This window comes from Oncorhynchus keta, chromosome 18 (assembly GCF_023373465.1).
Source record: "Oncorhynchus keta strain PuntledgeMale-10-30-2019 chromosome 18, Oket_V2, whole genome shotgun sequence".
Classification (NCBI taxonomy): Eukaryota; Metazoa; Chordata; class Actinopteri; order Salmoniformes; family Salmonidae; genus Oncorhynchus; species Oncorhynchus keta.
Genome location: NC_068438.1, coordinates 51,705,348 through 51,732,787, shown reverse-complemented (window position 1 = coordinate 51,732,787; position 27,440 = coordinate 51,705,348). Strand labels below are relative to the sequence as shown.

Below are 27,440 nucleotides of genomic sequence, written 5' to 3'. Positions count from 1 at the left end.
GAACAGTAGCCATAGTAACATTAAATACATGATGTATTCTGTTCTAGAACAGTAGCCATAGTAACATTAAATACATGATGTATTCTGTTCTAGAACAGTAGCCATAGTAACATTAAATACATGATGTATTCTGTTCTAGAACAGTAGCCATAGTAACATTAAATACATGATGTATTCTGTTCTAGAACAGTAGCCATAGTAACATTAAATACATGATGTATTCTGTTCTAGAACAGTAGCCATAGTAACATTAAATACATGATGTATTCTGTTCTAGAACAGTAGCCATAGTAACATTAAATACATGATGTATTCTGTTCTAGAACAGTAGCCATAGTAACATTAAATACATGATGTATTCTGTTCTAGAACAGTAGCCATAGTAACATTAAATACATGATGTATTCTGTTCTAGAACAGTAGCCATAGTAACATTAAATACATGATGTATTCTGTTCTAGAACAGTAGCCATAGTAACATTAAATACATGATGTATTCTGTTCTAGAACAGTAGCCATAGTAACATTAAATACATGATGTATTCTGTTCCAACAACAGTAGCCATAGTAACATTAAATACATGATGTATTCTGTTCTAGAACAGTAGCCATAGTAACATTAAATACATGATGTATTCTGTTCCAGAACAGTAGCCATAGTAACATTAAATACATGATGTATTCTGTTCTAGAACAGTAGCCATAGTAACATTAAATACATGATGTATTCTGTTCCAGAACAGTAGCCATAGTAACATTAAATACATGATGTATTCTGTTCTAGAACAGTAGCCATAGTAACATTAAATACATGATGTATTCTGTTCTAGAACAGTAGCCATAGTAACATTAAATACATGATGTATTCTGTTCCAGAACAGTAGCCATAGTAACATTAAATACATGATGTATTCTGTTCCAGAACAGTAGCCATAGTAACATTAAATACATGATGTATTCTGTTCTAGAACAGTAGCCATAGTAACATTAAATACATGATGTATTCTGTTCTAGAACAGTAGCCATAGTAACATTAAATACATGATGTATTCTGTTAGCCTAGAACAGTAGCCATAGTAACATTAAATACATGATGTATTCTGTTCTAGAACAGTAGCCATAGTAACATTAAATACATGATGTATTCTGTTCCAGAACAGTAGCCATAGTAACATTAAATACATGATGTATTCTGTTCCAGAACAGTAGCCATAGTAACATTAAATACATGATGTATTCTGTTCCAGAACAGTAGCCATAGTAACATTAAATACATGATGTATTCTGTTCTAGAACAGTAGCCATAGTAACATTAAATACATGATGTATTCTGTTCTAGAACAGTAGCCATAGTAACATTAAATACATGATGTATTCTGTTCTAGAACAGTAGCCATAGTAACATTAAATACATGATGTATTCTGTTCTAGAACAGTAGCCATAGTAACATTAAATACATGATGTATTCTGTTCTAGAACAGTAGCCATAGTAACATTAAATACATGATGTATTCTGTTCTAGAACAGTAGCCATAGTAACATTAAATACATGATGTATTCTGTTCTAGAACAGTAGCCATAGTAACATTAAATACATGATGTATTCTGTTCTAGAACAGTAGCCATAGTAACATTAAATACATGATGTATTCTGTTCTAGAACAGTAGCCATAGTAACATTAAATACATGATGTATTCTGTTCTAGAACAGTAGCCATAGTAACATTAAATACATGATGTATTCTGTTCCAGAACAGTAGCCATAGTAACATTAAATACATGATGTATTCTGTTCCAGAACAGTAGCCATAGTAACATTAAATACATGATGTATTCTGTTCTAGAACAGTAGCCATAGTAACATTAAATACATGATGTATTCTGTTCAGAACAGTAGCCATAGTAACATTAAATACATGATGTATTCTGTTCTAGAACAGTAGCCATAGTAACATTAAATACATGATGTATTCTGTTCTAGAACAGTAGCCATAGTAACATTAAATACATGATGTATTCTGTTCTAGAACAGTAGCCATAGTAACATTAAATACATGATGTATTCTGTTCTAGAACAGTAGCCATAGTAACATTAAATACATGATGTATTCTGTTCAGAACAGTAGCCATAGTAACATTAAATACATGATGTATTCTGTTCTAGAACAGTAGCCATAGTAACATTAAATACATGATGTATTCTGTTCTAGAACAGTAGCCATAGTAACATTAAATACATGATGTATTCTGTTCCAGAACAGTAGCCATAGTAACATTAAATACATGATGTATTCTGTTCTAGAACAGTAGCCATAGTAACATTAAATACATGATGTATTCTGTTCTAGAACAGTAGCCATAGTAACATTAAATACATGATGTATTCTGTTCCAGAACAGTAGCCATAGTAACATTAAATACATGATGTATTCTGTTCTAGAACAGTAGCCATAGTAACATTAAATACATGATGTATTCTGTTCTAGAACAGTAGCCATAGTAACATTAAATACATGATGTATTCTGTTCTAGAACAGTAGCCATAGTAACATTAAATACATGATGTATTCTGTTCCAACAACAGTAGCCATAGTAACATTAAATACATGATGTATTCTGTTCTAGAACAGTAGCCATAGTAACATTAAATACATGATGTATTCTGTTCCAGAACAGTAGCCATAGTAACATTAAATACATGATGTATTCTGTTCCAGAACAGTAGCCATAGTAACATTAAATACATGATGTATTCTGTTCTAGAACAGTAGCCATAGTAACATTAAATACATGATGTATTCTGTTCTAGAACAGTAGCCATGGTAACATTAAATACATGATGTATTCTGTTCCAGAACAGTAGCCATAGTAACATTAAATACATGATGTATTCTGTTCTAGAACAGTAGCCATAGTAACATTAAATACATGATGTATTCTGTTCAACAACAGTAGCCATAGTAACATTAAATACATGATGTATTCTGTTCTAGAACAGTAGCCATAGTAACATTAAATACATGATGTATTCTGTTCTAGAACAGTAGCCATAGTAACATTAAATACATGATGTATTCTGTTCTAGAACAGTAGCCATAGTAACATTAAATACATGATGTATTCTGTTCTAGAACAGTAGCCATAGTAACATTAAATACATGATGTATTCTGTTCTAGAACAGTAGCCATAGTAACATTAAATACATGATGTATTCTGTTCTAGAACAGTAGCCATAGTAACATTAAATACATGATGTATTCTGTTCCAGAACAGTAGCCATAGTAACATTAAATACATGATGTATTCTGTTCTAGAACAGTAGCCATAGTAACATTAAATACATGATGTATTCTGTTCTAGAACAGTAGCCATAGTAACATTAAATACATGATGTATTCTGTTCTAGAACAGTAGCCATAGTAACATTAAATACATGATGTATTCTGTTCTAGAACAGTAGCCATAGTAACATTAAATACATGATGTATTCTGTTCCAGAACAGTAGCCATAGTAACATTAAATACATGATGTATTCTGTTCTAGAACAGTAGCCATAGTAACATTAAATACATGATGTATTCTGTTCCAGAACAGTAGCCATAGTAACATTAAATACATGATGTATTCTGTTCCAGAACAGTAGCCATAGTAACATTAAATACATGATGTATTCTGTTCTAGAACAGTAGCCATAGTAACATTAAATACATGATGTATTCTGTTCTAGAACAGTAGCCATAGTAACATTAAATACATGATGTATTCTGTTCTAGAACAGTAGCCATAGTAACATTAAATACATGATGTATTCTGTTCTAGAACAGTAGCCATAGTAACATTAAATACATGATGTATTCTGTTCCAGAACAGTAGCCATAGTAACATTAAATACATGATGTATTCTGTTCTAGAACAGTAGCCATAGTAACATTAAATACATGATGTATTCTGTTCTAGAACAGTAGCCATAGTAACATTAAATACATGATGTATTCTGTTCTAGAACAGTAGCCATAGTAACATTAAATACATGATGTATTCTGTTCTAGAACAGTAGCCATAGTAACATTAAATACATGATGTATTCTGTTCTAGAACAGTAGCCATAGTAACATTAAATACATGATGTATTCTGTTCCAGAACAGTAGCCATAGTAACATTAAATACATGATGTATTCTGTTCTAGAACAGTAGCCATAGTAACATTAAATACATGATGTATTCTGTTCTAGAACAGTAGCCATAGTAACATTAAATACATGATGTATTCTGTTCCAACAACAGTAGCCATAGTAGCCGCTTTTATGCTGTGTGCATATGCCCCCTGGTCTAAAGTAGTGCACTACATAGGGCTCTGGTCTAAAGTAGTGCACTACATAGGGTTCTGGTCTAAAGTAGTGCACTACATAGGGCTCTGGTCTAAAGTAGTGCACTACATAGGGCTCTGGTCTAAAGTAGTGCACTACATAGGGCTCTGGTCTAAAGTCTACTTATCTGGTCCCATCATAGGGCTCTGGTCTGGTCTAAAGTAGTCCATAGGAATAAGGCTCTGGTCCATCACTACATAGGGCTCTGGTCTAAAGTCTGCACTCATAGGGAATCCTGGTTTAAAGTCTCCTAAAGTATATAGGGAATAGGGTTCTGGTCTAAAGTAGTGCCTCTCTGGTCTAAAGTAGTGAACTAGGGCTAGGGAGTTGGTCTAAAGTAGTGCACTATATAGGGAATAAGGCTCTGGTCTAAAGTAGTGCACTATAGGAATAGGGCTCTGGTCTAAAGTAGTGCACTACATAGGAATAGGGCTCTGGTCTAATAGGGAATAGGCTCTGGTCTGCACTACATAGGGAATAGGGCTCTGGTCTAAAGTAGTGCCCTACATAGAGAATAGGGCTCTGGTCTAAAGTAGTGCACTATATAGGGAATAGGTCTCTGGCCTAAAGTAGTGCACTATATAGGGAATAGGGCTCTGGTCTAAAGTAGTGCATTATATAGGGAATAGGGCTCTGGTCTAAAGTAGTGCACTACATAGGGAATAGGGTGCCATTTGGGATGCACTCAGTCTTCCAGAGGTATAATGTAGAGAATATTATACTGTGTTTCAGATGAGGTGTGTCTGTTGTTGATGTTGGAGCACCCAGAGTCCCACTCTATCCCTCGTTATAAGGACTTTATAATGCTGTTCCATAAACCACGAGTGCCATAAATACATCATGTATTTAATGTTACTATGGCTACTGTTCTGGAACAGAATACATCATGTATTTAATGTTACTATGGCTACTGTTCTAGAACAGAATACATCATGTATTTAATGTTACTATGGCTACTGTTCTAGAACAGAATACATCATGTATTTAATGTTACTATGGCTACTGTTCTAGAACAGAATACATCATGTATTTAATGTTACTACGGCTACTATTCTAGAACATCATCTACAATAGTGACTGAGATAGACATTGTACTAGAAACAGTATGTATTGTGTTAGTAGCCAGCCTGTCTGACTCTCTGTTTCCCTACTTCTGTCCTCTCATCCTCTCCTCTCCCATCCTACTGTCCTCTCCTCTCCTTATCGCCCATCATCCTCTCCTCTCCCATCCTACTGTCCTCTCCTCTCCTTATCTCCCATCATCCTCTCCTCTCCCATCCTACTGTCCTCTCCTCTCCTTATCTCCCATCATCCTCTCCTCTCCCATCCTACTGTCCTCTCCTCTCCTTATCTCCCATCATCCTCTCCTCTCCCATCCTACTGTCCCTCTCCTCTCCTCATCTCCCATCCTTCTCTCCTCATCTCCCATCCTACTGTCCTCTCCCATCCTACTGTCCTCTCCTCTTATCTCCCATTTCCTCTCATCTCCCATCCTACTGTCCTCTCCTCTCCCATCCTACATCCTCTCATCCTTTCTCCTCTCCTCATCTCCATCATCCATCCTCTCATCTCCCATCCTACTGTCCTCATCCTCTCCTTATCTCCCATCACCCATCCTCCTCTCCCATCCTACTGTCCCTCTCCTCTCCCTTATCTCCCATCATCCTCTCCTCTCCCATCCTACTGTCCTCTCTCCTCTCCCATCTCCTCTCCTCTCCCATCTACTGTCCTCTCCTCCCATCCTACTGTCCTCTCATCCTTCCTCTCCTCTCCTCATCTCCCATCCTTCTCTCCTCATCTCCCATCCTACTGTCCTCTCCTCTCCTTATCTCCCTCTCCCTCATCTCCCATCCTACTGTCCTCTCATCCTCTCCTCTCCTTATCTCCCATCCTCCTCTCCCATCCTACTGTCCTCTCATCCTTTTCTCCTCTCCTCATCTCCCATCCTTCTCTCCTCATCTCCCATCCTACTGTCCTCTCATCCTCTCCTCTCCTTATCACCCATCCTCCTCTCCCATCCTACTGTCCTCTCATCCTTTTCTCCTCTCCTCATCTCCCATCCTTCTCTCCTCATCTCCCATCCTACTGTCCTCTCCTCTCCTCATCTCCCATCCTACCATCTCCCTCCCATCCTCTCTCCATCCTACTGTCCTCTCATCCCTCCTCATCCTTCTCCCTCATCTCCCATCCTACTGTCCTCTCATCCTCCCTCCCATCCTACTGTCCCTCCTCATCCTCTCCTCTCCCATCCTACCTCATCTCCCATCCTTCTCTCCTCATCTCCCATCCTACTGTCCTCTCATCCTTTTCTCCTCTCCTCATCTCCCATCTCTAACAGTCCTCATAATATCCTCCCTTATCCACTGTCCCATCCTACATCCTCTCATCCTCTCCCATCCTACTGTCCCCATCCTCCTCTCCCATCCTACTGTCTCTCATCCTCTCCTCCTCTCCCATCCTCTCCTCTCCCATCCTACTGTCCTCTCATCCTCTCCTCTCCCATCCTACTGTCCTCTCATCCTTCTCTCCTCTCCCATCCTACTGTCCTCTCATCCTTCTCTCCTCTCCCATCCTACTGTCCTCTCATCCTTCTCTCCTCTCCTTATCACCCATCCTCCTCTGCTCTCCCATCCTCCTCTCCCATCCTACCATCCGCTACTCCTCTCTTCCTCTCCCATCCTCTCCTCCTCCTCTCTTCTGTTTTCTCCTCTCCAGATTGAAGCTCACCTGGACACGCTGATCAACGAACAGGCTTCGTTCGTTCTGACCCGTGCTGGACTGAGTTACATCTACAGCTGTGTACAGCAGCACAGCCCGGAACAGGTCAGACTCACTCACTCCTTTACACACCACACCACAATCCACACCACATACCACACACACAGTAATACATACCAGTATTATAGCAGCAGTAATATATAACAGTAATATAGCAGCAGTATTATATAACAGTAATATAGCAGCAGTAATATATAACAGTAATATAGCAACAGTAATATATAACAGTAATATATAACAGTAATATAGCAACAGTATTATATAACAGTAATATAGCAGCAGTAATATATAAAGTAATATAGCAGCAGTAATATATAACAGTAATATAGCAGCAGTAATATATAACAGTAATATATAACAGTAATATATAACAGTAATATAGCAACAGTATTATATAACAGTAATATAGCAACAGTATTATATAACAGTAATATAGCAGCAGTAATATATAACAGTAATATAGCAGCAGTAATATATAACAGTAATATAGCAACAGTATTATATAACAGTAATATAGCAGCAGTAATATATAAAGTAATATAGCAGCAGTAATATATAACAGTAATATATAACAGTAATATATAACAGTATTATATAACAGTAATATATAACTGTAATATATAACGGGTATATATCAGTAATATATAACAGTAATATAGCAGCAGTAATATATAACAGTAATATAGCAACAGTAATATATAACAGTAATATAGCAGCAGTATTATATAACAGTAATATATAACAGTAATATATAACAGTAATATAGCAACAGTAATATATAACAGTAATATATAACAGTAATATAGCAGCATTAATATATAACAGTAATATATAACAGTAATATAGCAGCATTAATATATAACAGTAATATAGCAGCATTAATATATAACAGTAATATAGCAGCAGTAATATATAACAGTAATATATAACAGTAATATATAACAGTAATATAGTAGCAGTATTATATAACAGTAATATAGCAGCAGTATTATATAAAAGTATTATAGCAGCAGTATTATATAACAGTAATATAGCAGCAGTAATATGTAACAGTAATATAGCAGCAGTAATATATAACAGTAATATAGCAGCAGTATTATATAACAGTAATATATAACAGTAATATAGCAGCATTAATATATAACAGTAATATATAATATATAACAGTAATATAGCAGCAGTAATATATAACAGTAATATAGCAGCAGTAATATATAACAGTAATATATAACAGTAATATATAACAGTAATATAGCAGCAGTAATATATAACAGTAATATATAACAGTAATATATAACAGTAATATAGTAGCAGTATTATATAACAGTAATATAGCAGCAGTATTATATAAAAGTATTATAGCAGCAGTATTATATAACAGTAATATAGCAGCAGTAATATGTAACAGTAATATAGCAGCAGTAATATATAACAGTAATATAGCAGCAGTATTATATAACAGTAATATATAACAGTAATATAGCAGCATTAATATATAACAGTAATATATAATATATAACAGTAATATAGCAGCAGTAATATATAACAGTAATATAGCAGCAGTAATATATAACAGTAATATATAACAGTAATATAGCAGCAGTATTATATAACAGTAATATAGCAGCCCCATTATATAACAGTTTCTATAGCAACAGTAATATGTAACAGTAGTAATTTATAACAGAATTATAGCAGCATTAATATATAACAGTATTATATAACAGTATTATATAACAGTAATATAGCAGCCCCATTATATAACATTAATATAGCAGCCCCATTATATAACAGTAATATATTACAGTAAAATCGCAGCGCTATTATATAACAGTAATATATAACAGTAATATAGCAGCAGTAATATATAACAGTAATATATAACAATATTATATAACAGTAATATAGCAACAGTATTATATAACAGTTATATCTAACAGTAAAATAGCAGAACTATTATATGACAGTAATATATCAACGGTAATATGCAGCAGTAATATATAACAGTAATATAGCAGCAGTAATATATAACAGTAATATAGCAGCAGTAATATAGCAGCAGTATTATATAACAGTAATATAGCAGCAGTAATATAGCAGCAGTATTATATAACAGTAATATAGCAGCAGTAATATATAACAGTAATATAGCAGCAGTAATATATAACAGTAATATAGCAGCAGTAATATATAACAGTAATATAGCAGCAGTATTATATAACAGTAATACAGCAGCAGTAATATATAACAGTAATATCTAACAGTATTTTAGCAGCAGTATTATATAACAGTAATATATAACAGTAATATAGCAGCAGTAATATATAACAGTAATATAGCAGCAGTAATATATAACAGTAATATATAACAGTAGTAATTTATAACAGTAATATAGCAGCAGTATTATATAACAGTAATATATAACAGTAGTAATTTATAACAGTAATATGTAACAGTATTTTAGCAGCAGTATTATATAGCAGTAATATAGCAGTAGTAATATATAACAGTAATATATAACAGTAATATGTAACAGTAATATAGCAGTAGTAATATATAACAGTAATATAGCAGCAGTAATATATAACAGTAATATATAACAGTAATATAGCAGCAGTATTATATAACAGTAATATATAACAGTAATATATAACAGTAATATATAACAGTAATATAGCAGCAGTAGTATAGCAGCAGTAATATATAACAGTAATATATAACAGTAATATATAACAGTAATATATAACAGTAATATAGCAGCAGTAATATATAACAGTAATATATAACAGTAATATATAACAGTAATATAGCACTTTTTTTTACATTCTCTTTATTCTTCTTTTCGTTTCACCATTGTTTACCTGATAACTCCGGAAAAGCTGTTGTCATGGTTACCACATGATTAGACTCTTAGTAAAGTAATTGTCTGTCCATCATAGCACCAATGGCCTCTTCCGCTCCAGCAACAGTAACAACCAACTGGTGAATTAGAAAAAAAATATGTAATTAATATACGTTAGTTCATCAGTCTTAATTGGCCCAAGTGAGTTAATTCATTATTGATGGAGCAAATTAATTAACACGTATTCAAATTAATTCAATGCAAATTTCATCAATTAGACAAAAGTTATTGACAAAATACAAGAGGGAAAGCAAGTGAAGAGGATCTGGGGACCTATGCCAAGTCGTTTCAGTCCCCTGAGGGGGAAAAGGTGTTGTCGTGCCCTCTTCACGACTGTCTAGGTCAGGGGTGTCAAAGTCAAATGGACGGAGGGCCAAATAAAAAATTTAGCTACAAGCCGAGGGCCGGACTGTTCGAATGTTCATTGAAAAATTTTTAAATGACGCATATAGTCTAGTGAACCTAATTGAACCTACTGAAAACCTAACAAATATATTCCAATATGATCAGATAAATAAAGCAATATTTTCTTATGGCTCTGTCAGTAATCTTTAATTTTCAACAGACAAAGACAAATTTCCTTTATATAAAAATCCCCATAACATGAACATTAAATGAAAGAAACCGGTATTCAAGGCACCATCAGTAGCCTATATTTTCTATTTTAGCAAAAGTGGGCTAAATTTACTTCAAAGAAAAAAACAATAATAGCAATTTTCTATCATCCACTCAACTGAAATATTTTTAAAATATAAGCAGTAATATTGAAATACAATAAAATAAAGTGCAAAAATCTATTAATCAAAAACAACACTTTGTTTAAGGAGAAGTAACATGCAGTGAAAACAAATATTAAACTTTAACTTTTAAACTTGAACTGAGTAAAAACTCTAAATATGTGATTGCACAGTAATGTTCACTTGTTTGAGGTTGAGGGTGATACTTGGTGGTGTCCCATCTTTTCCACAAGTTCATCAATGTTCGGGGTAAGGCTCTGAGCTGAGGAAATCCTCAGAATTGAGTGGAGGTGTTCAGCAGTAAGTCGATATCTGTGTGATGTTTTGTTCAAGTTCATCAAAGAAAACAGTTGTTCACAGGTATGTGCTGCCAAACATAGACAACGTTTGAGCAGCCTGGATGCGCAGCTGGGGCATTGTGTCGGGAGGAAACGGGCGAATCCGCAGCACCCACTGCCGCATATTTTGCCTCAGTGCATCATTGCATTGGAGGTCAATCAACTCCATTTGAGGTTTGGTGGTGAGCTTTCCATCAACAGCAAATGGGTTACCGAGCAGTTCCAACCTGCTTTTTTGTGCTTCAAAGTCAGCAAACAGTCGAAAGTCAGCGGCAAGCATACCTATTTATCAGTAACTATGCAGCCGGGAACGCACTATAGAGAGTCTTTCATGGTCTGGCAGCTGGGAAAGTGGCTCAAATTTTCTTTCCGCATCTGCGTCTCCCACAGAGTCAGTTTGGTTTTAAATGCCTTCACTGTACTGTACATAACAGAGATGACATATACCCTGCAGCTGCAAGTTCATTGCATTCAGATGACTTAATGTCACACAGAAAAGCCATTTAACAGAAACATTTAGCAGTTGTGTTGTGTATTTCCCAGCTGTCCAAGAACAGACAAATCTCCTATAACAGTAACATCTTTGAAGCACCTTTCCCTGGCTTAGCCAGCACCTCTGTGTGATAAGGCAAATCAGCATGCTCCGTTTCTAACTCCGTCAGAAATGCCTTGAACTGGCGGTGATTCAAACCTTTGGCTCTGATAACAGTTAACTGTGCGCGTGATGATGCTCATTACATGCTCCATTTTCAAGGCTTTACCGCACAACGTCCTGGTGTATGATACAATGATAAGCTGTCAGCTCACCTGTCGCGTTTTCCTATGCATCTTTTAATCGCCACCAGTCCGCTCCTGTGTCCACACATCGCAGGTGCTATCGGTTGTCAAACCCACGAGTTTTTAAGGCAGCTCCATCTCATTTACACATCTTGACACCTCTTCATACAAATCATGCCCCGTAGTTGTGCCATGCATATATAAAGCCAAAAACTCCTCTGTCACGCTTTAGGCTGGAGTCCACTCCGCGGATGAAAATTGACAACTGGGCAATGTCAGAAATGTAATATCATCCACAGCCAAGGAATATGCAATGAAATCTTTTATTTTTCACAAGCTGCTCTTTTAGATTGATGGACAACTGGTCTACTCTCTCGGCAATGGTGTTTCTGCTCAGACTCACATTTAAAAAGAGTTGCCTTTTTTCTGGGCAAATTCACAAACTTTAATCATGCAGTTTTTGATGAAATCCCCTCCGTAAATGGCCGGGCTGATTTAGCGATCTCTTCTGCCAAAATAAAACTGGCCTTGACAGCAGACTGGCCTTGTGATTTGGCTTTTTGAACAGAGCCTGTCGAGATTTGAGGCCTCGTTTAATTCCTCTGCCTTTTGTAGCCTTTGTTCCATGTCCATATTCTTGTTTTTGTCCGCGTGTTTCGTTTCATAACGTCTCAGATTATCTTTCAGTAAACACTTTCTCCACACAGAAGACACACAGGTTTTCCAGCTTCGTGAACAAATACTCCGACTCCCACCTTGTTTGAAACCCCGGTTCTCAGTGTCCACCTTCCGTTTTGCCATTTTTGATGGGTATCTGAAAGTTAATTTTACTGTGATGCTGACAACTGCTGTGCCAATAAATATTGAAATGAAGCAGCCTACTCAATTGCGACACCGTTGTTTGTGGGAAATGTAGTATTGGTGCGTGTAAAAGATCTGGGGACCGGCTTGCCGGTGCGGGCCGGTTCTAATAATAAATCAAGATCATCCCAGGGGCCGTAAAAAAGGTGTTGTCGGATGTGCCCGGGCCTTGACTCTGACATATGTGGTCTAGGTGTATTTGGACCTTGATAGTTCGTTGGTGATGTGGACACCAAGGAACTTGAAACTCTCGACCCGCTTCACTACAGCCCTGTCGGTGTTAATGGGGGGCCTGTTCGGCCCGCCTTTTCCTGTAGTCTGCGATCATCTCCTTTGTATCGATCACATTGAGGGAGAGGTTGTTGTCCTGGAACCACACTGCCAGGTTTCTGACCTCCTCCCTATAGGCTGTCTCATCGTTGTCGGTGATCAGGCCTACAACTGTTGTGTTGTCAGCAAACTAAATGATTGTGTTTGAGTCGTGTTTGGCCACGCAGTCGTGGGAGTACAGGAAGGAGCTAAGCACACACCCCTGAGGGGCCCCTGTGTTGAGGATCAGTGTGGCAGATGTGTTGCTAAATGACTTAAATGTAAATGTAAATGTTGATACCTACCCAAGCAGCAGTAATATATAACAGTAATACACTGCTCAAAAAAATAAAGGGAACACTTAAACAACACAATGTAACTCCAAGTCAATCACACTTCTGTGGAATCAAACTGTCCACTTAGGAAGCAACACTGACAATACATTTCACATGCTGTTCTGCAAATGGTATAGACACCCCCAATAAAGGAGTGGTTCTGCAGGTGATAACCACAGACCACTTCTCAGTTCCTATGCTTCCTGGCTGATGTTTTGGTCACTTTTGAATGCTGGCGGTGCTTTCACTCTAGTGGTAGCTTGAGACGGAGTCTACAACCCACATAAGTGGCTCAGGTAGTGCAGCTCATCCAGGATGGAACATCAATGAGAGCTCTGACAAGATGGTTTGCTGTGTCTGTCAGCGTAGTGTCCAGAGCATGGAGGCGCTACCAGGAGACAGGCCAGTACATCAGGAGACATGGAGGAGGCCGTAGGAGGGCGACAACCCAGCAGCAGGACGGCCACCTCTGCCTTTGTGCAATGAGGAGCAGGAGGTGCACTGCCAGAGCCCTGCAAAATGACATCCAGCCGGCCACAAATGTGCATGTGTCTGCTCAAACGGTCAGAAACAGACTCCATGAGGGTGGTATGAGGGCCTGACGTCCACAGGTGGTGGGGGTTGTGCTTACAGCCCAACACCGTGCAGGACGTTTGGCAGAGAACACCAAGATTGGCAAATTCGCCACTGGCGCCATGTGCTCTTCACAGATGAAAGCAGGTTCAAAATGAGCACGTGGCAGACGTGACAGAGTCTGGAGACGCCGTGGAGAACGTTCTGCTGCCTGCAACATCCTCCAGCATGACCGGTTTGGCGGTGGGTCAGTCATGGTGTGGGATAGCATTTCTTTGGGGAGTCACATAGCCCTCCATGTGCTAGCCAGAGGTAGCCTGACTGCCATTAGGTACCGAGATGAGATCCTCAGACCCCTTCTGAGACCATATGCTCGTGCGGTTGGCCCTGGGTTCCTCCTAATGCAAGAAAATGCTAGACCTCATGTGGCTCGAGTGTGTCAGCAGTTCCTGCAAGAGGAAGGCATTGATGCTATGGACTGTCCCGCCCGTTCCCCAGACCTGAATCCAATTGAGCACATCTGGGACATCATGTCTCGCTCCATCCACCAACGCCACGTTGCACCACAGACTGTCCAGGAGTTGGCGGATGCTTTAGTCCAGGTCTGGGAGGAGATCCCTCAAGAGACCATCTGCCACCTCATCAGGAGCATGCCCAGGCGTTGTAGGGAGGTCATACAGGCACGTGGAGGCCACACACACTACTGAGCCTCATTTTGACTTGTTTTAAGGACATTACATCAAAGTTGGATCAGCCTGTAGTGTGGTTTTCCACTTTAATTTTGAGTGTGACTCCAAATCCAGACCTCCATGGGTTGATATTTGATTTCCATTGATCATTTTTGTGTGATTTTGTTGTCAGCAGATTCAACTATGTAAAGAAAAAAGTATTTAAGAATATTTCATTCATTCAGATCTAGGATGTGTTATTTTAGTGTTCCCTTTATTTTATTGAGCAGTGTGTATAACAGTAATATAACAGCAGTAATATATAACAGTAATATAGCAGCAGTAATATATAACAGTAATATAGCAGCAGTAATATAACAGCAGTAATATATAACAGTAATATAGCAGCAGTAATATATAACAGTAATATATAACAGTAATATAACAACAGTAATATATAACAGTATTATATAACAGTAATATAGCAGCAGTAATATATAACAGTAAAATAGCAGCAGTAATATATTACAGTAATATAACAGTAAAATAGCAGCAGTAATATATTACAGTAATATAACAATAGTAATATATAACAGTAAAATATAACAGCAAAATAGCATCAGTAATATATAACAGTAATATAGCAGCAGTAATATATAACAGTAATATAACAACAGTAATATATAACAGTAATATAGCAGCAGTAATATATAACAGTAATATATAATAGTAATATATAACAGTATTATAGCAGCAGTAATATATAACAGTAATATATAATAGTAATATATAACAGTATTATAGCAGCAGTAATATATAACAGTAATATAGCAGCAGTATTATATAACAGTAATATATAATAGTAATATATAACAGTAATATAGCAGCAGTAATATATAACAGTAATATAGCAGCAGTATTATATAACAGTAATATAGCAGCAGTAATATATAACAGTAATATAGCAGCAGTAATATATAACAGTAATATATAATAGTAATATATAACAGTATTATAGCAGCAGTAATATATAACAGTAATATAGCAGCAGTATTATATAACAGTAATATAGCAGCAGTAATATATAACAGTAAAATAGTATCAGTAATATATTACAGTAAAATAGTAGCAGTAATATATTACAGTAATATAACAATAGTAATATATAACAATAAAATATAACAGTAAAATAGCAGCAGTAATATAACAGTAATATATAACAGTAAAATAGCAGCAGTAATATATTACAGTAATATAACAACAGTAATATATAACAGTAATATAGCAGCAGTAATATATAACAGTATTATATAACAGTAATATATAACGGTAATATATAACAGTATTATAGCAGCAGTAATATATAACAGTATTATATAACAGTAATATATATCTGTAAAATAGTAGCAGTAATATATAACAGTAAAATAGCAGCAGTAATATATAACAGTAATATAACAGTATTATATAACAGTAAAATAGTAGCAGTAATATATAACAGTAATATAACAACAGTAATATATAACAGTAAAATAGCAGCAGTAATATATTACAGTAATATAACAATAGTAATATATAACAGTAAAATATAACAGTATAATAGCAGCAGTAATATATAACAGTATTATATAACAGTAGTATTATAACAGTAATATGAGGTATTATATAACAGTAATATAACAGTATTATATAACAGTAATATAACAGTAATATTACAGTATTATATAACAGTAATATAACAGTATTATATAACAGTATTATATAACAGTAATATATAACAGTAATATAGCAACAGTAATATACAGTCGTGGCCAAAGGTTTTGAGAATGACACATATGAGGAAACTTTTCTTTTAGTTTTACTTGGAAGCACAGAGCGAGACCTTCATTTCACCATCTCTTGTTAGGTTCACCCCCCGGTGTGTTGCTGCTCTCACATTAGCTGTGTGTATATCTTGTGTTTTGCTGTGTTTCAGGGCCCTCTGTCTAACCTCCCCAGTATGGACAGCTCCTCTCTGAAAGCATCCATGGTGAGTTAGCTACACCTAAACACTACTATATTCACATGGAGAGGACCAGGGAGGAGGAGGAGGTGGGATTAGGGAGAGGGAGGAGGAGGAGGAGGAGGACGAGCGGGAGGAGGAGGTGGGATTAGGGAGAGGGAGGAGGAGGAGGAGGTGGGATTAGGGAGAGGGAGGAGGTGGGATTAGGGAGAGGGAGGAGGAGGAGTTGGGATTAGGGAGAGGGAGGAGGAGGAGAGGGAGGAGGAGGTGGGATTAGGGAGAGGGAGGTGGGATTAGGGAGAGGGAGGAGGAGGAGGTGGGATTAGGGAGAGGGAGGAGGAGGAGGTGGGATGAGGGAGAGGGAGGAGGTGGGATTAGGGAGAGGGAGGAGGAGGAGTTGGGATTAGGGAGAGGGAGGAGGAGGAGAGGAAGGAGGAGGTGGGATTAGGGAGAGGGAGGAGGAGGAGGTGGGATTAGGGAGAGGGAGGAGGAGGAGGTGGGATGAGGGAGAGGGAGGAGGTGGGATTAGGGAGAGGGATTAGGGAGAGGGAGGAGGAGGAGGTGGGATTAGGGAGAGGGAGGAGGAGAGGGAGGAGGAGGTGGGATTAGGGAGAGGGAGGAGGAGGAGAGGGAGGAGAAGGTGGGATTAGGGAGAGGGAGGAGGAGGAGGAGTGGGAGGAGGAGGTGGGTGTTAGGGAGAGGGAGGAGGAGGAGAGGGAGGAGGAGGTGGGATTAGGGAGAGGGAGGAGGAGGTGGGATTAAGGAGAGGGAGGAGGAGGAGAGGGAGGAGGTGGGATTAGGGAGAGGGTGGAGGAGGAGTTGAGGGAGGAGGAGGTGGGATTAGGGAGAGGGAGGAGGTGGGATTAGGGAGGAGGAGGAGGTGGGATTAGGGAGGAGGAGGAGGAGAGGGAGGAGGAGGAGGTGGGATGAGGGAGGAGGAGGGATTAGGGAGAGGGAGGAGGAGGAGGAGAGGGAGGAGGAGGAGGTGGGATTAGGGAGAGGGAGGAGGAGTAGGTGGGATTAGGGAGAGGGAGGAGGAGGAGGAGAGGGAGGAGGAGGTGGGATTAGGGAGAGGGAGGAGGTGGGATTAGGGAGAGGGAGAGTAGGAGTCAAACTGGTTCTGTTTTTCTCTCTATCGGGTGTTAATATTGGGTAAGGTGAAAGTTAAAGATTCAGTCTTGAGTTTGACAGTTATGACTAAACATTGGCATTATTTTCTCTCTCCCTCTTTCTCCTCCTCAGACCCAGTTTGATCGTTACCTGTCTTCTCCTGATACCATGGTGATGTCTCAACTCAACTTCCTCCTCAGTGCTGCCATCAAGTGAGTCCTCCTTCCATAAGATAAGACCAGATCAAATTAAGGATGAGGTCATGAAAAACATTAAGGTGTACAGTATACAGTAGAGAGTATATATACAGTAGAGAGGCTATATACAGTAGAGAGGCTATATACAGTAGAGAGGCTATATACAGTAGAGAGGTTATATACAGTAGAGAGGTTATATACAGTAGAGAGACTATATACAGTAGAGAGGTTATATACAGTAGAGAGGTTATATACAGTAGAGAGGTTATATACAGTAGAGAGGTTATATACAGTAGAGAGGTTATATACAGTAGAGGCTATATACAGTAGAGAGGCTATATACAGTAGAGAGGCTATATACAGTAGAGAGGTTATATACAGTAGAGAGGTTATATACAGTAGAGAGGCTATATACAGTAGAGAGGCTATATACAGTAGAGGGGTTATATACAGTAGAGAGGCTATATACAGTAGAGGGGTTATATACAGTAGAGAGGTTATATACAGTAGAGGGGCTATATACAGTAGAGGGGCTATATACAGTAGAGGGGCTATATACAGTAGAGGGGCTATATACAGTAGAGGGGCTATATACAGTAGAGGGGCTATATACAGTAGAGGGGCTATATACAGTAGAGGGGCTATATACAGTAGAGGGGCTATATACAGTAGAGGGGCTATATACAGTAGAGGGCTATATACAGTAGAGGCTATATACAGTAGAGGGGCTATATACAGTAGAGAGGCTATATACAGTAGAGAGGCTATATACAGTAGAGGCTATATACAGTAGATGCTATATACAGTAGAGGGGCTATATACAGTAAGAGAGGCTATATACAGTAGAGGCTATATACAGTAGAGAGTATATATACAGTAGAGAGGCTATATACAGGCACCGGTTAGTAAGGGCTGATTGAGGTAGTATGTACAGTTGAAGTCAGAAGTTTACATACACCTCAGTCAAATACATTGAAACTCAGTTTTTCACCAATTCCTGACATTTAATTCTAGTAAAAATTCCCTGTCTTAGGTCAGTTAGGATCACCACTTTATTTTAAGAATGTGAAATGTCAGAATAATAGTAGAGAGAATTATTAATTTCAGCTTTTATTTCTTTCATCACATTCCCAGTGGGTCAGAAGTTTACATACACTCAATTTGTATTTGGTAGCATTGCCTTTAAATTGTTTAACTTGGGGTCAAACGTTTCGGGTAGCCTTCCATAAGCTTCCCAAAATAAATTGGGTGAATTTTGGCCCAGTCTAACCCAGTCCAGCCCTAACAACAACCCAGTACACGTAAACATAAAGGTGTACAGTTGACGTCGGAAGTTTACATACACCTTAGGCAAATACTTTTAAACTGAGTTTTTCACAATTCCTGACATTTCAATCCTCGTATAAATACCCTGTTTTAGGTCAGTTAGGATCACCACTTTATTTTAAGAATGTGAAATGTCAGAATAATAAGTGCACCAGTTCCTCCTGCAGCAAAGCCCCCACAACATGATGCTGCCACCACCGTGCTTCACGGTTGGGATGGTGTTCTTTGGCTTGCAAGCCTCCCCCTTTTTTCTCCAAACATAACGATGGTCATTATGGCCAAACATTTATATTTTTGTTTCATCAGACCAATCTTTGTCCCCATTTGCAGTTGCAAACCATAGTCTGTTTTTTTTATGGTGGTTTTGGAGCAGTGGCTTCTTCCTTAATGAGCGGCCTTTCAGGTTATGTCGATAGGGCTGATAGATACTGTAGATACTGTAGATACTTTTGTACCTGTTTCCTCCAGCATCTTCACAAGGTCCTTTGCTGTTGTTTTGGGATTGATTTGCACTTTTCGCACAGAATGCGTCTCCTTCCTGAGCAGTATGAGGGCTGCGTGGTGTTTATACTTGCGTACTATTGTTTGTCCAGATTAAAGTGGCACCTTCAGGCGTTTGGAAATTGCTCCCAAGGATGAACCAGACTTTTCTGAGGTTTTGGCTGATTACTTTTGATTTTCCCATGATGTCAAGCAAAGAGACACTGAGTTTGAAGGTAGGCCTTGAAATACATCCACAGGTACTATTGACTCAAATAATGTTAATTAGCCTATCAGAAACTTCTAAAGCTATGACATAATTTTCTGGAATTTTCCAAGCTGTTTAAAGGCATGGTCAACTTAGTGTATGTAAACTTCTGACCCACTGGAATTTATGGAGTGGTTGAAGAACGAGTTTTAATGACTCCAACCTAAGTGTGTGTAAACTAGTTTTAATGACTCCAACCTAAGTGTATGTAAACTAGTTTTAATGACTCCAACCTAAGTGTATGTAAACTAGTTTTAATGACTCCAACCTAAGTGTATGTAAACTAGTTTTAATGACTCCAACCTAAGTGTATGTAAACTAGTTTTAATGACTCCAACCTAAGTGTATGTAAACTAGTTTTAATGACTCCAACCTAAGTGTATGTAAACTAGTTTTAATGACTCCAACCTAAGTGTATGTAAACTAGTTTTAATGACTCCAACCTAAGTGTATGTAAACTAGTTTTAATGACTCCAACCTAAGTGTATGTAAACTAGTTTTAATGACTCCAACCTAAGTGTATGTAAACTAGTTTTAATGACTCCAACATTTAACATTTACATTTAAGTCATTTAGCAGACGCTCTTATCCAGAGCGACTTACAAATTGGTGCATTCACCTTATGACATCCAGTGGAACAGCCACTTTACAATAGTGCATCTAAATATTTTAAAGGGGTGGGGGGTGAGAAGGATTACTTTATCCTATCCTAGGTATTCCTTAAAGAGGTGGGGTTTAAGTGTATGTAAACTAGTTTTAATGACTCCAACCTAAGTGTATGTAAACTAGTTTTAATGACTCCAACCTAAGTGTATGTAAACTAGTTTTAATGACTCCAACCTAAGTGTATGTAAACTAGTTTTAATGACTCCAACCTAAGTGTGTGTAAACTAGTTTTAATGACTCCAACCTAAGTGTATGTAAACTAGTTTTAATGACTCCAACCTAAGTGTATGTAAACTAGTTTTAATGACTCCAACCTAAGTGTATGTAAACTAGTTTTAATGACTCCAACCTAAGTGTATGTAAACTAGTTTTAATGACTCCAACCTAAGTGTATGTAAACTAGTTTTAATGACTCCAACCTAAGTGTATGTAAACTAGTTTTAATGACTCCAACCTAAGTGTATGTAAACTAGTTTTAATGACTCCAACCTAAGTGTATGTAAACTAGTTTTAATGACTCCAACCTAAGTGTATGTAAACTAGTTTTAATGACTCCAACCTAAGTGTATGTAAACTAGTTTTAATGACTCCAACCTAAGTGTATGTAAACTAGTTTTAATGACTCCAACCTAAGTGTGTGTAAACTAGTTTTAATGACTCCAACCTAAGTGTATGTAAACTAGTTTTAATGACTCCAACCTAAGTGTATGTAAACTAGTTTTAATGACTCCAACCTAAGTGTATGTATACTAGTTAATGACTCCTAACCTAAGTGTATGTAAACTTCCGACTTCAACTGGGCCCTCTTATTTGAATCAGTGTTGTTCTTTGGTTTCCAAGGCTGGAGGCCAGAATGTCTAAACTTGCTATGACTATCCCGGTGTTTTAGTTCTATCTACTGCAAGGCTCTCCATGAGGTTCAGTACCACTAACATAGGACAGGAGCCAAGTCCTGCTAGCCTGCTCTCCATGAGGTTCAGTACCACTAACATAGGACAGGAGCCAAGTCCTGCTAGCGTTAAGAGAGGAGAGGCCAGTCCTGCTAGCGTTAAGAGAGGAGAGGCCAGTCCTGCTAGCTTTAAGAGAGGAGAGGCCAGTCCTGCTAGCGTTAAGAGAGGAGAGGCCAGTCCTGCTAGCGTTAAGAGAGGAGATGCCAGTCCTGCTAGCGTTAAGAGAGGAGAGGCCAGTCCTGCTAGCTTTAAGAGAGGAGAGGCCAGTCCTGCTAGCGTTAAGAGAGGAGAGGCCAGTCCTGCTAGCGTTAAGAGAGGAGAGGCCAGTCCTGCTAGCGTTAAGAGAGGAGATGCCAGTCCTGCTAGCGTTGAGAGGAGAGGCCAGTCCTGCTAGCGTTGAGAGGATAGGCCAGTCCTGCTAGCGTTAAGAGAGGAGAGGCCAGTCCTGCTAGCGTGAAGAGAGGAGAGGCCAGTCCTGCTAGCGTTAAGAGAGGAGAGGCCAGTCCTGCTAGCGTTAAGAGAGGAGAGGCCAGTCCTGCTAGCGTTAAGAGAGGAGAGGCCAGTCCTGCTAGCGTTAAGAGAGGAGAGGCCAGTCCTGCTAGCGTTAAGAGAGGAGAGGCCAGTCCTGCTAGCTTTAAGAGAGGAGAGGCCAGTCCTGCTAGCGTGAAGAGAGGAGAGGCCAGTCCTGCTAGCGTGAAGAGAGGAGAGGCCAGTCCTGCTAGCGTGAAGCTAGCGTGAAGAGAGGAGAGGCCAGTCCTGCTAGCGTGAAGAGAGGAGAGGCCAGTCCTGCTAGCGTGAAGAGAGGAGAGGCCAGTCCTGCTAGCGTGAAGAGAGGAGAGGCCAGTCCTGCTAGCGTTAAGAGAGGAGAGGCCAGTCCTGCTAGCGTTAAGAGAGGAGAGGCCAGTCCTGCTAGCGTTAAGAGAGGAGAGGCCAGTCCTGCTAGCGTTAAGAGAGGAGAGGCCAGTCCTGCTAGCGTTAAGAGAGGAGAGGCCAGTCCTGCTAGCGTTAAGAGAGGAGAGGCCAGTCCTGCTAGCGTTAAGAGAGGAGAGGCCAGTCCTGCTAGCGTTAAGAGAGGAGAGGCCAGTCCTGCTAGCATCAAGAGTGGAGAGGCCAGTACAGCTAGCATTAAGAGAGGAGAGGCCAGTACAGCTAGCGTTAAGAGAGGAGAGGCCATTACAGCTAGCGTTAAGAGAGGAGAGGCCAGTACAGCTAGCATTAAGAGAGGAGAGGCCAGTACAGCTAGCGTTAAGAGAGGAGAGGCCAGTACAGCTAGCGTTAAGAGAGGAGAGGCCATTACAGCTAGCGTTAAGAGAGGAGAGGCCAGTACAGCTAGCGTTAAGAGAGGAGAGGCCAGTACAGCTAGCGTTGAGAGGAGAGGCCAGTACAGCTAGCGTTACTAGCATTAAGAGAGGAGAGGCCAGTACAGCTAGCGTTACTAGCATTAAGAGAGGAGAGGCCAGTACAGCTAGCGTTACTAGCATTAAGAGAGGAGAGGCCAGTACAGCTAGCGTTGAGAGGAGAGGCCAGTACAGCTAGCGTTACTAGCATTAAGAGAGGAGAGGCCAGTACAGCTAGCGTTGAGAGGAGAGGCCAGTACAGCTAGCGTTACTATCATTAAGAGAGGAGAGGCCAGTACAGCTTGCGTTACTAGCATTAAGGATTGGAGAGGCCAGTACAGCTAGCGTTAAGAGAGGAGAGGCCATTACAGCTAGCGTTACTAGCATTAAGAGAGGAGAGGCCAGTACAGCTAGCGTTGAGAGGAGAGGCCAGTACAGCTAGCGTTAAGAGAGGAGAGGCCAGTACAGCTAGCGTTGAGAGGAGAGGCCAGTACAGCTAGCATTAAGAGAGGAGAGGCCAGTACAGCTAGCGTTAAGAGAGGAGGCCAGTACAGCTAGCGTTGAGAGGAGAGGCCAGTACAGCTAGCGTTACTAGCATTAAGAGAGGAGAGGCCAGTACAGCTAGCATTAAGAGAGGAGAGGCCAGTACAGCTAGCGTTGAGAGGAGAGGCCAGTACAGCTAGCGTTGAGAGGAGAGGCCAGTACAGCTAGCGTTGAGAGGAGAGGCCAGTACAGCTAGCGTTACTAGCATTAAGAGAGGAGAGGCCAGTACAGCTAGCATTAAGAGAGGAGAGGCCAGTACAGCTAGCGTTGAGAGGAGAGGCCAGTACAGCTAGCGTTACTAGCATTAAGAGAGGAGAGGCCAGTACAGCTAGCATTAAGAGAGGAGAGGCCAGTACAGCTAGCGTTGAGAGGAGAGGCCAGTACAGCTAGCGTTACTAGCATTAAGAGAGGAGAGGCCAGTACAGCTAGCGTTACTAGCATTAAGAGAGGAGAGGCTAGTACAGCTAGCGTTGAGAGGAGAGGCCAGTACAGCTAGCGTTACTAGCATTAAGAGAGGAGAGGCCCAACACGTGTTTGTGTTCTTGTGTAAGGTGCTAATGCTTTTAGTTGTATATGTGGGTCTGCTATTGGAGTGTGAGGCTGCTTTGGGTGTGTGTGTTTGTGTGCTGTGAGTCACATTACTGGGAAATGCAGGCAGCTTGAGGAGCAGCAGCGCTCGTGTACCTCACCTAGGTTTATAATGTTCTCTATTCATGGAAACACACACACTCACACACACACACACACACACTCTAGTACTGATGGATTGGCAGGACACCAATAATTATCTTCTGGTCCATTTCTCTCTCTCTCTTTATTTGTATCCTAACCCCCCCCTCTCTCGCAACCTGCTTTTTCCCTCCATCTCTCTATGTTTTACCCTTCTCTGACCCCCTCTCCCTCTGACCCCCCCTCTCTCTGACCCCCACCCAACCCCCCTCTCTCTCCGACGCCCCCTCTCTCGCTACCTGCTTTTTCCCTCCATCTCTCTGTTTTACCCTTACTTTGACCCCCCCTCTCTCTCTGACCCCCCCCCTCTCTCTCTCTGACCCCCACCCAACCCCTCTCTCAGTTACATTTACAGGATCAGCACGACTCTGATTCAGTTGTTGAATGGTTTTACACACACACACACACACACACACACACACACACACACACACACACACACACACACACACACACGCGCGTCTTGCTATAAATTGCATTCAGAAAGTATTCAGACCCCTTGAATTTTCCCACATTTTATTACGTTACAGCCTTATTCTAAATTTCTTAAATGTCCCTCATCAATCGACACACAATACCGCATAATGACATCACAATACCCCATAATGACATCACAATACCCCGTAATGACATCACAATACCGCATAATGACATCACAATGCCCCATGACGACAAAGCAAAAACAGGTTTTTAGAATTTTTTGCTAATTTATATAAAATTAAATAAAACACATTTACATAAGAATTCAGACCCTTTACTCAGTACTTTGTTGAAGCACCTTGGGGGGATGGTGGGGATGGTGCCAGGTTTCCTCCAGCTTGGCATTCAGTCTAAATCGTTCCATTTTGGTTACATCAGACCAGTGAATCTTGTTTCTCATGGTCAGAGTCCTTTAGGTGCCTTTTGGCAAACTCCAAGAGGGCTGTCACGTGCCTTTTACTGAGGAGTGGCTTCCGTCTGGCCACTCTACCATAAAGGCCTGATTGGTGGAGTGCAGAGATGGTTGTTCTTCTGGAAGGTTCTCCCATCTCCACAGAGGAACTCTGGAGCTCTGTCATAGTGACCATGGAGTTCTTGGTCACCTCCCTGACCAAGGCCCTTCTCCCCCGATTGCTCAGTTTTGCCAGGCGGCCATCTCTCGGAAGAGTCTTGGTGGTTCCAAACTTCTTCCATTTAAGAACGATGGAGGCCACTGTGTTCTTGGGGACCTTCAACACTGCAGAATGATGGAGGCCACTGTGTTCTTGGGGACCTTCAACACTGCAGAATGATGGAGGCCACTGTGTTCTTGGGGACCTTCAACACTGCAGAATGATGGAGGCCACTGTGTTCTTGGGGATCTTCAACGCTGCAGAATGATGGAGGCCACTGTGTTCTTGGGGACCTTCAACACTGCAGAATGATGGAGGCCACTGTGTTCTTGGGGATCTTCAACGCTGCAGAATGATGGAGGCCACTGTGTTCTTGGGGACCTTCAACACTGCAGAATGATGGAGGCCACTGTGTTCTTGGGGATCTTCAACGCTGCAGAATGATGGAGGCCACTGTGTTCTTGGGGACCTTCAACACTGCAGAATGATGGAGGCCACTGTGTTCTTGGGGACCTTCAACACTGCAGAATGATGGAGGCCACTGTGTTCTTGGGGATCTTCAACGCTGCAGAATGATGGAGGCCACTGTGTTCTTGGGGACCTTCAACGCTGCAGAATGATGGAGGCCACTGTGTTCTTGGGGACCTTCAACACTGCAGAATGATGGAGGCCACTGTGTTCTTGGGGACCTTCAACACTGCAGAATGATGGAGGCCACTGTGTTCTTGGGGATCTTCAACGCTGCAGAATGATGGAGGCCACTGTGTTCTTGAGGATCTTCAACACTGCAGAATGATGGAGGCCACTGTGTTCTTGGGGACCTTCAACACTGCAGAATGATGGAGGCCACTGTGTTCTTGGGGACCTTCAACACTGCAGAATGATGGAGGCCACTGTGCATTTGGGGACCTTCAACACTGCAGAATGATGGAGGCCACTGTGTTCTTGGGGATCTTCAACGCTGCAGAATGATGGAGGCCACTGTGTTCTTGGGGATCTTCAACGCTGCAGAATGATGGAGGCCACTGTGTTCTTGGGGATCTTCAACGCTGCAGAATGATGGAGGCCACTGTGTTCTTGGGGATCTTCAACGCTGCAGAATGATGGAGGCCACTGTGTTCTTGGGGACCTTCAACACTGCAGAATGATGGAGGCCACTGTGTTCTTGGGGATCTTCAACGCTGCAGAATGATGGAGGCCACTGTGTTCTTGGGGACCTTCAACACTGCAGAATGATGGAGGCCACTGTGTTCTTGGGGACCTTCAACACTGCAGAATGATGGAGGCCACTGTGTTCTTGGGGACCTTCAACGCTGCAGAATGATGGAGGCCACTGTGTTCTTGAGGATCTTCAACACTGCAGAATGATGGAGGCCACTGTGTTCTTGGGGATCTTCAACGCTGCAGAATGATGGAGGCCACTGTGTTCTTGGGGACCTTCAACACTGCAGAATGATGGAGGCCACTGTGTTCTTGGGGACCTTCAACACTGCAGAATGATGGAGGCCACTGTGTTCTTGGGGACCTTCAACGCTGCAGAATGATGGAGGCCACTGTGTTCTTGGGGACCTTCAACGCTGCAGAATGATGGAGGCCACTGTGTTCTTGGGGACCTTCAACACTGCAGAATGATGGAGGCCACTGTGTTCTTGGGGACCTTCAACACTGCAGAATGATGGAGGCCACTGTGTTCTTGGGGACCTTCAACACTGCAGAATGATGGAGGCCACTGTGTTCTTGGGGACCTTCAACACTGCAGAATGATGGAGGCCACTGTGTTCTTGGGGACCTTCAACACTGCAGAATGATGGAGGCCACTGTGTTCTTGGGGACCTTCAACACTGCAGAATGATGGAGGCCACTGTGTTCTTGGGGACCTTCAACACTGCAGAATGATGGAGGCCACTGTGTTCTTGGGGACCTTCAACACTGCAGAATGATGGAGGCCACTGTGTTCTTGGGGACCTTCAACACTGCAGAATGATGGAGGCCACTGTGTTCTTGGGGACCTTCAACACTGCAGAATGATGGAGGCCACTGTGTTCTTGGGGACCTTCAACACTGCAGAATGATGGAGGCCACTGTGTTCTTG

General features: G+C 40.6%; 1 protein-coding gene and 1 long non-coding RNA gene across 2 annotated transcripts in view; one reads left to right on the top strand and one right to left on the bottom strand.

Moving 5' to 3' along the window:
• cog6 (component of oligomeric golgi complex 6) overlaps nt 1-27,440 on the top strand; it is a 171,333-nt gene that overhangs the window by 129,033 nt on the left and 14,860 nt on the right. The window contains exons 15-17 of the mRNA XM_052468857.1: nt 7,087-7,194; nt 16,625-16,678; nt 17,894-17,973. Of these exons, the coding sequence (XP_052324817.1) occupies nt 7,087-7,194; nt 16,625-16,678; nt 17,894-17,973 (242 nt within the window). The remainder of the gene's footprint in view (nt 1-7,086; nt 7,195-16,624; nt 16,679-17,893; nt 17,974-27,440) is intronic.
• Nucleotides 24,656-27,132, bottom strand: LOC127908989 (uncharacterized). Its single transcript, XR_008069398.1, has 3 exons — nt 26,786-27,132; nt 26,258-26,389; nt 24,656-26,213 (listed from the first exon to the last, which is right to left on the bottom strand). It is a non-coding gene; the product is annotated as an uncharacterized LOC127908989 (long non-coding RNA).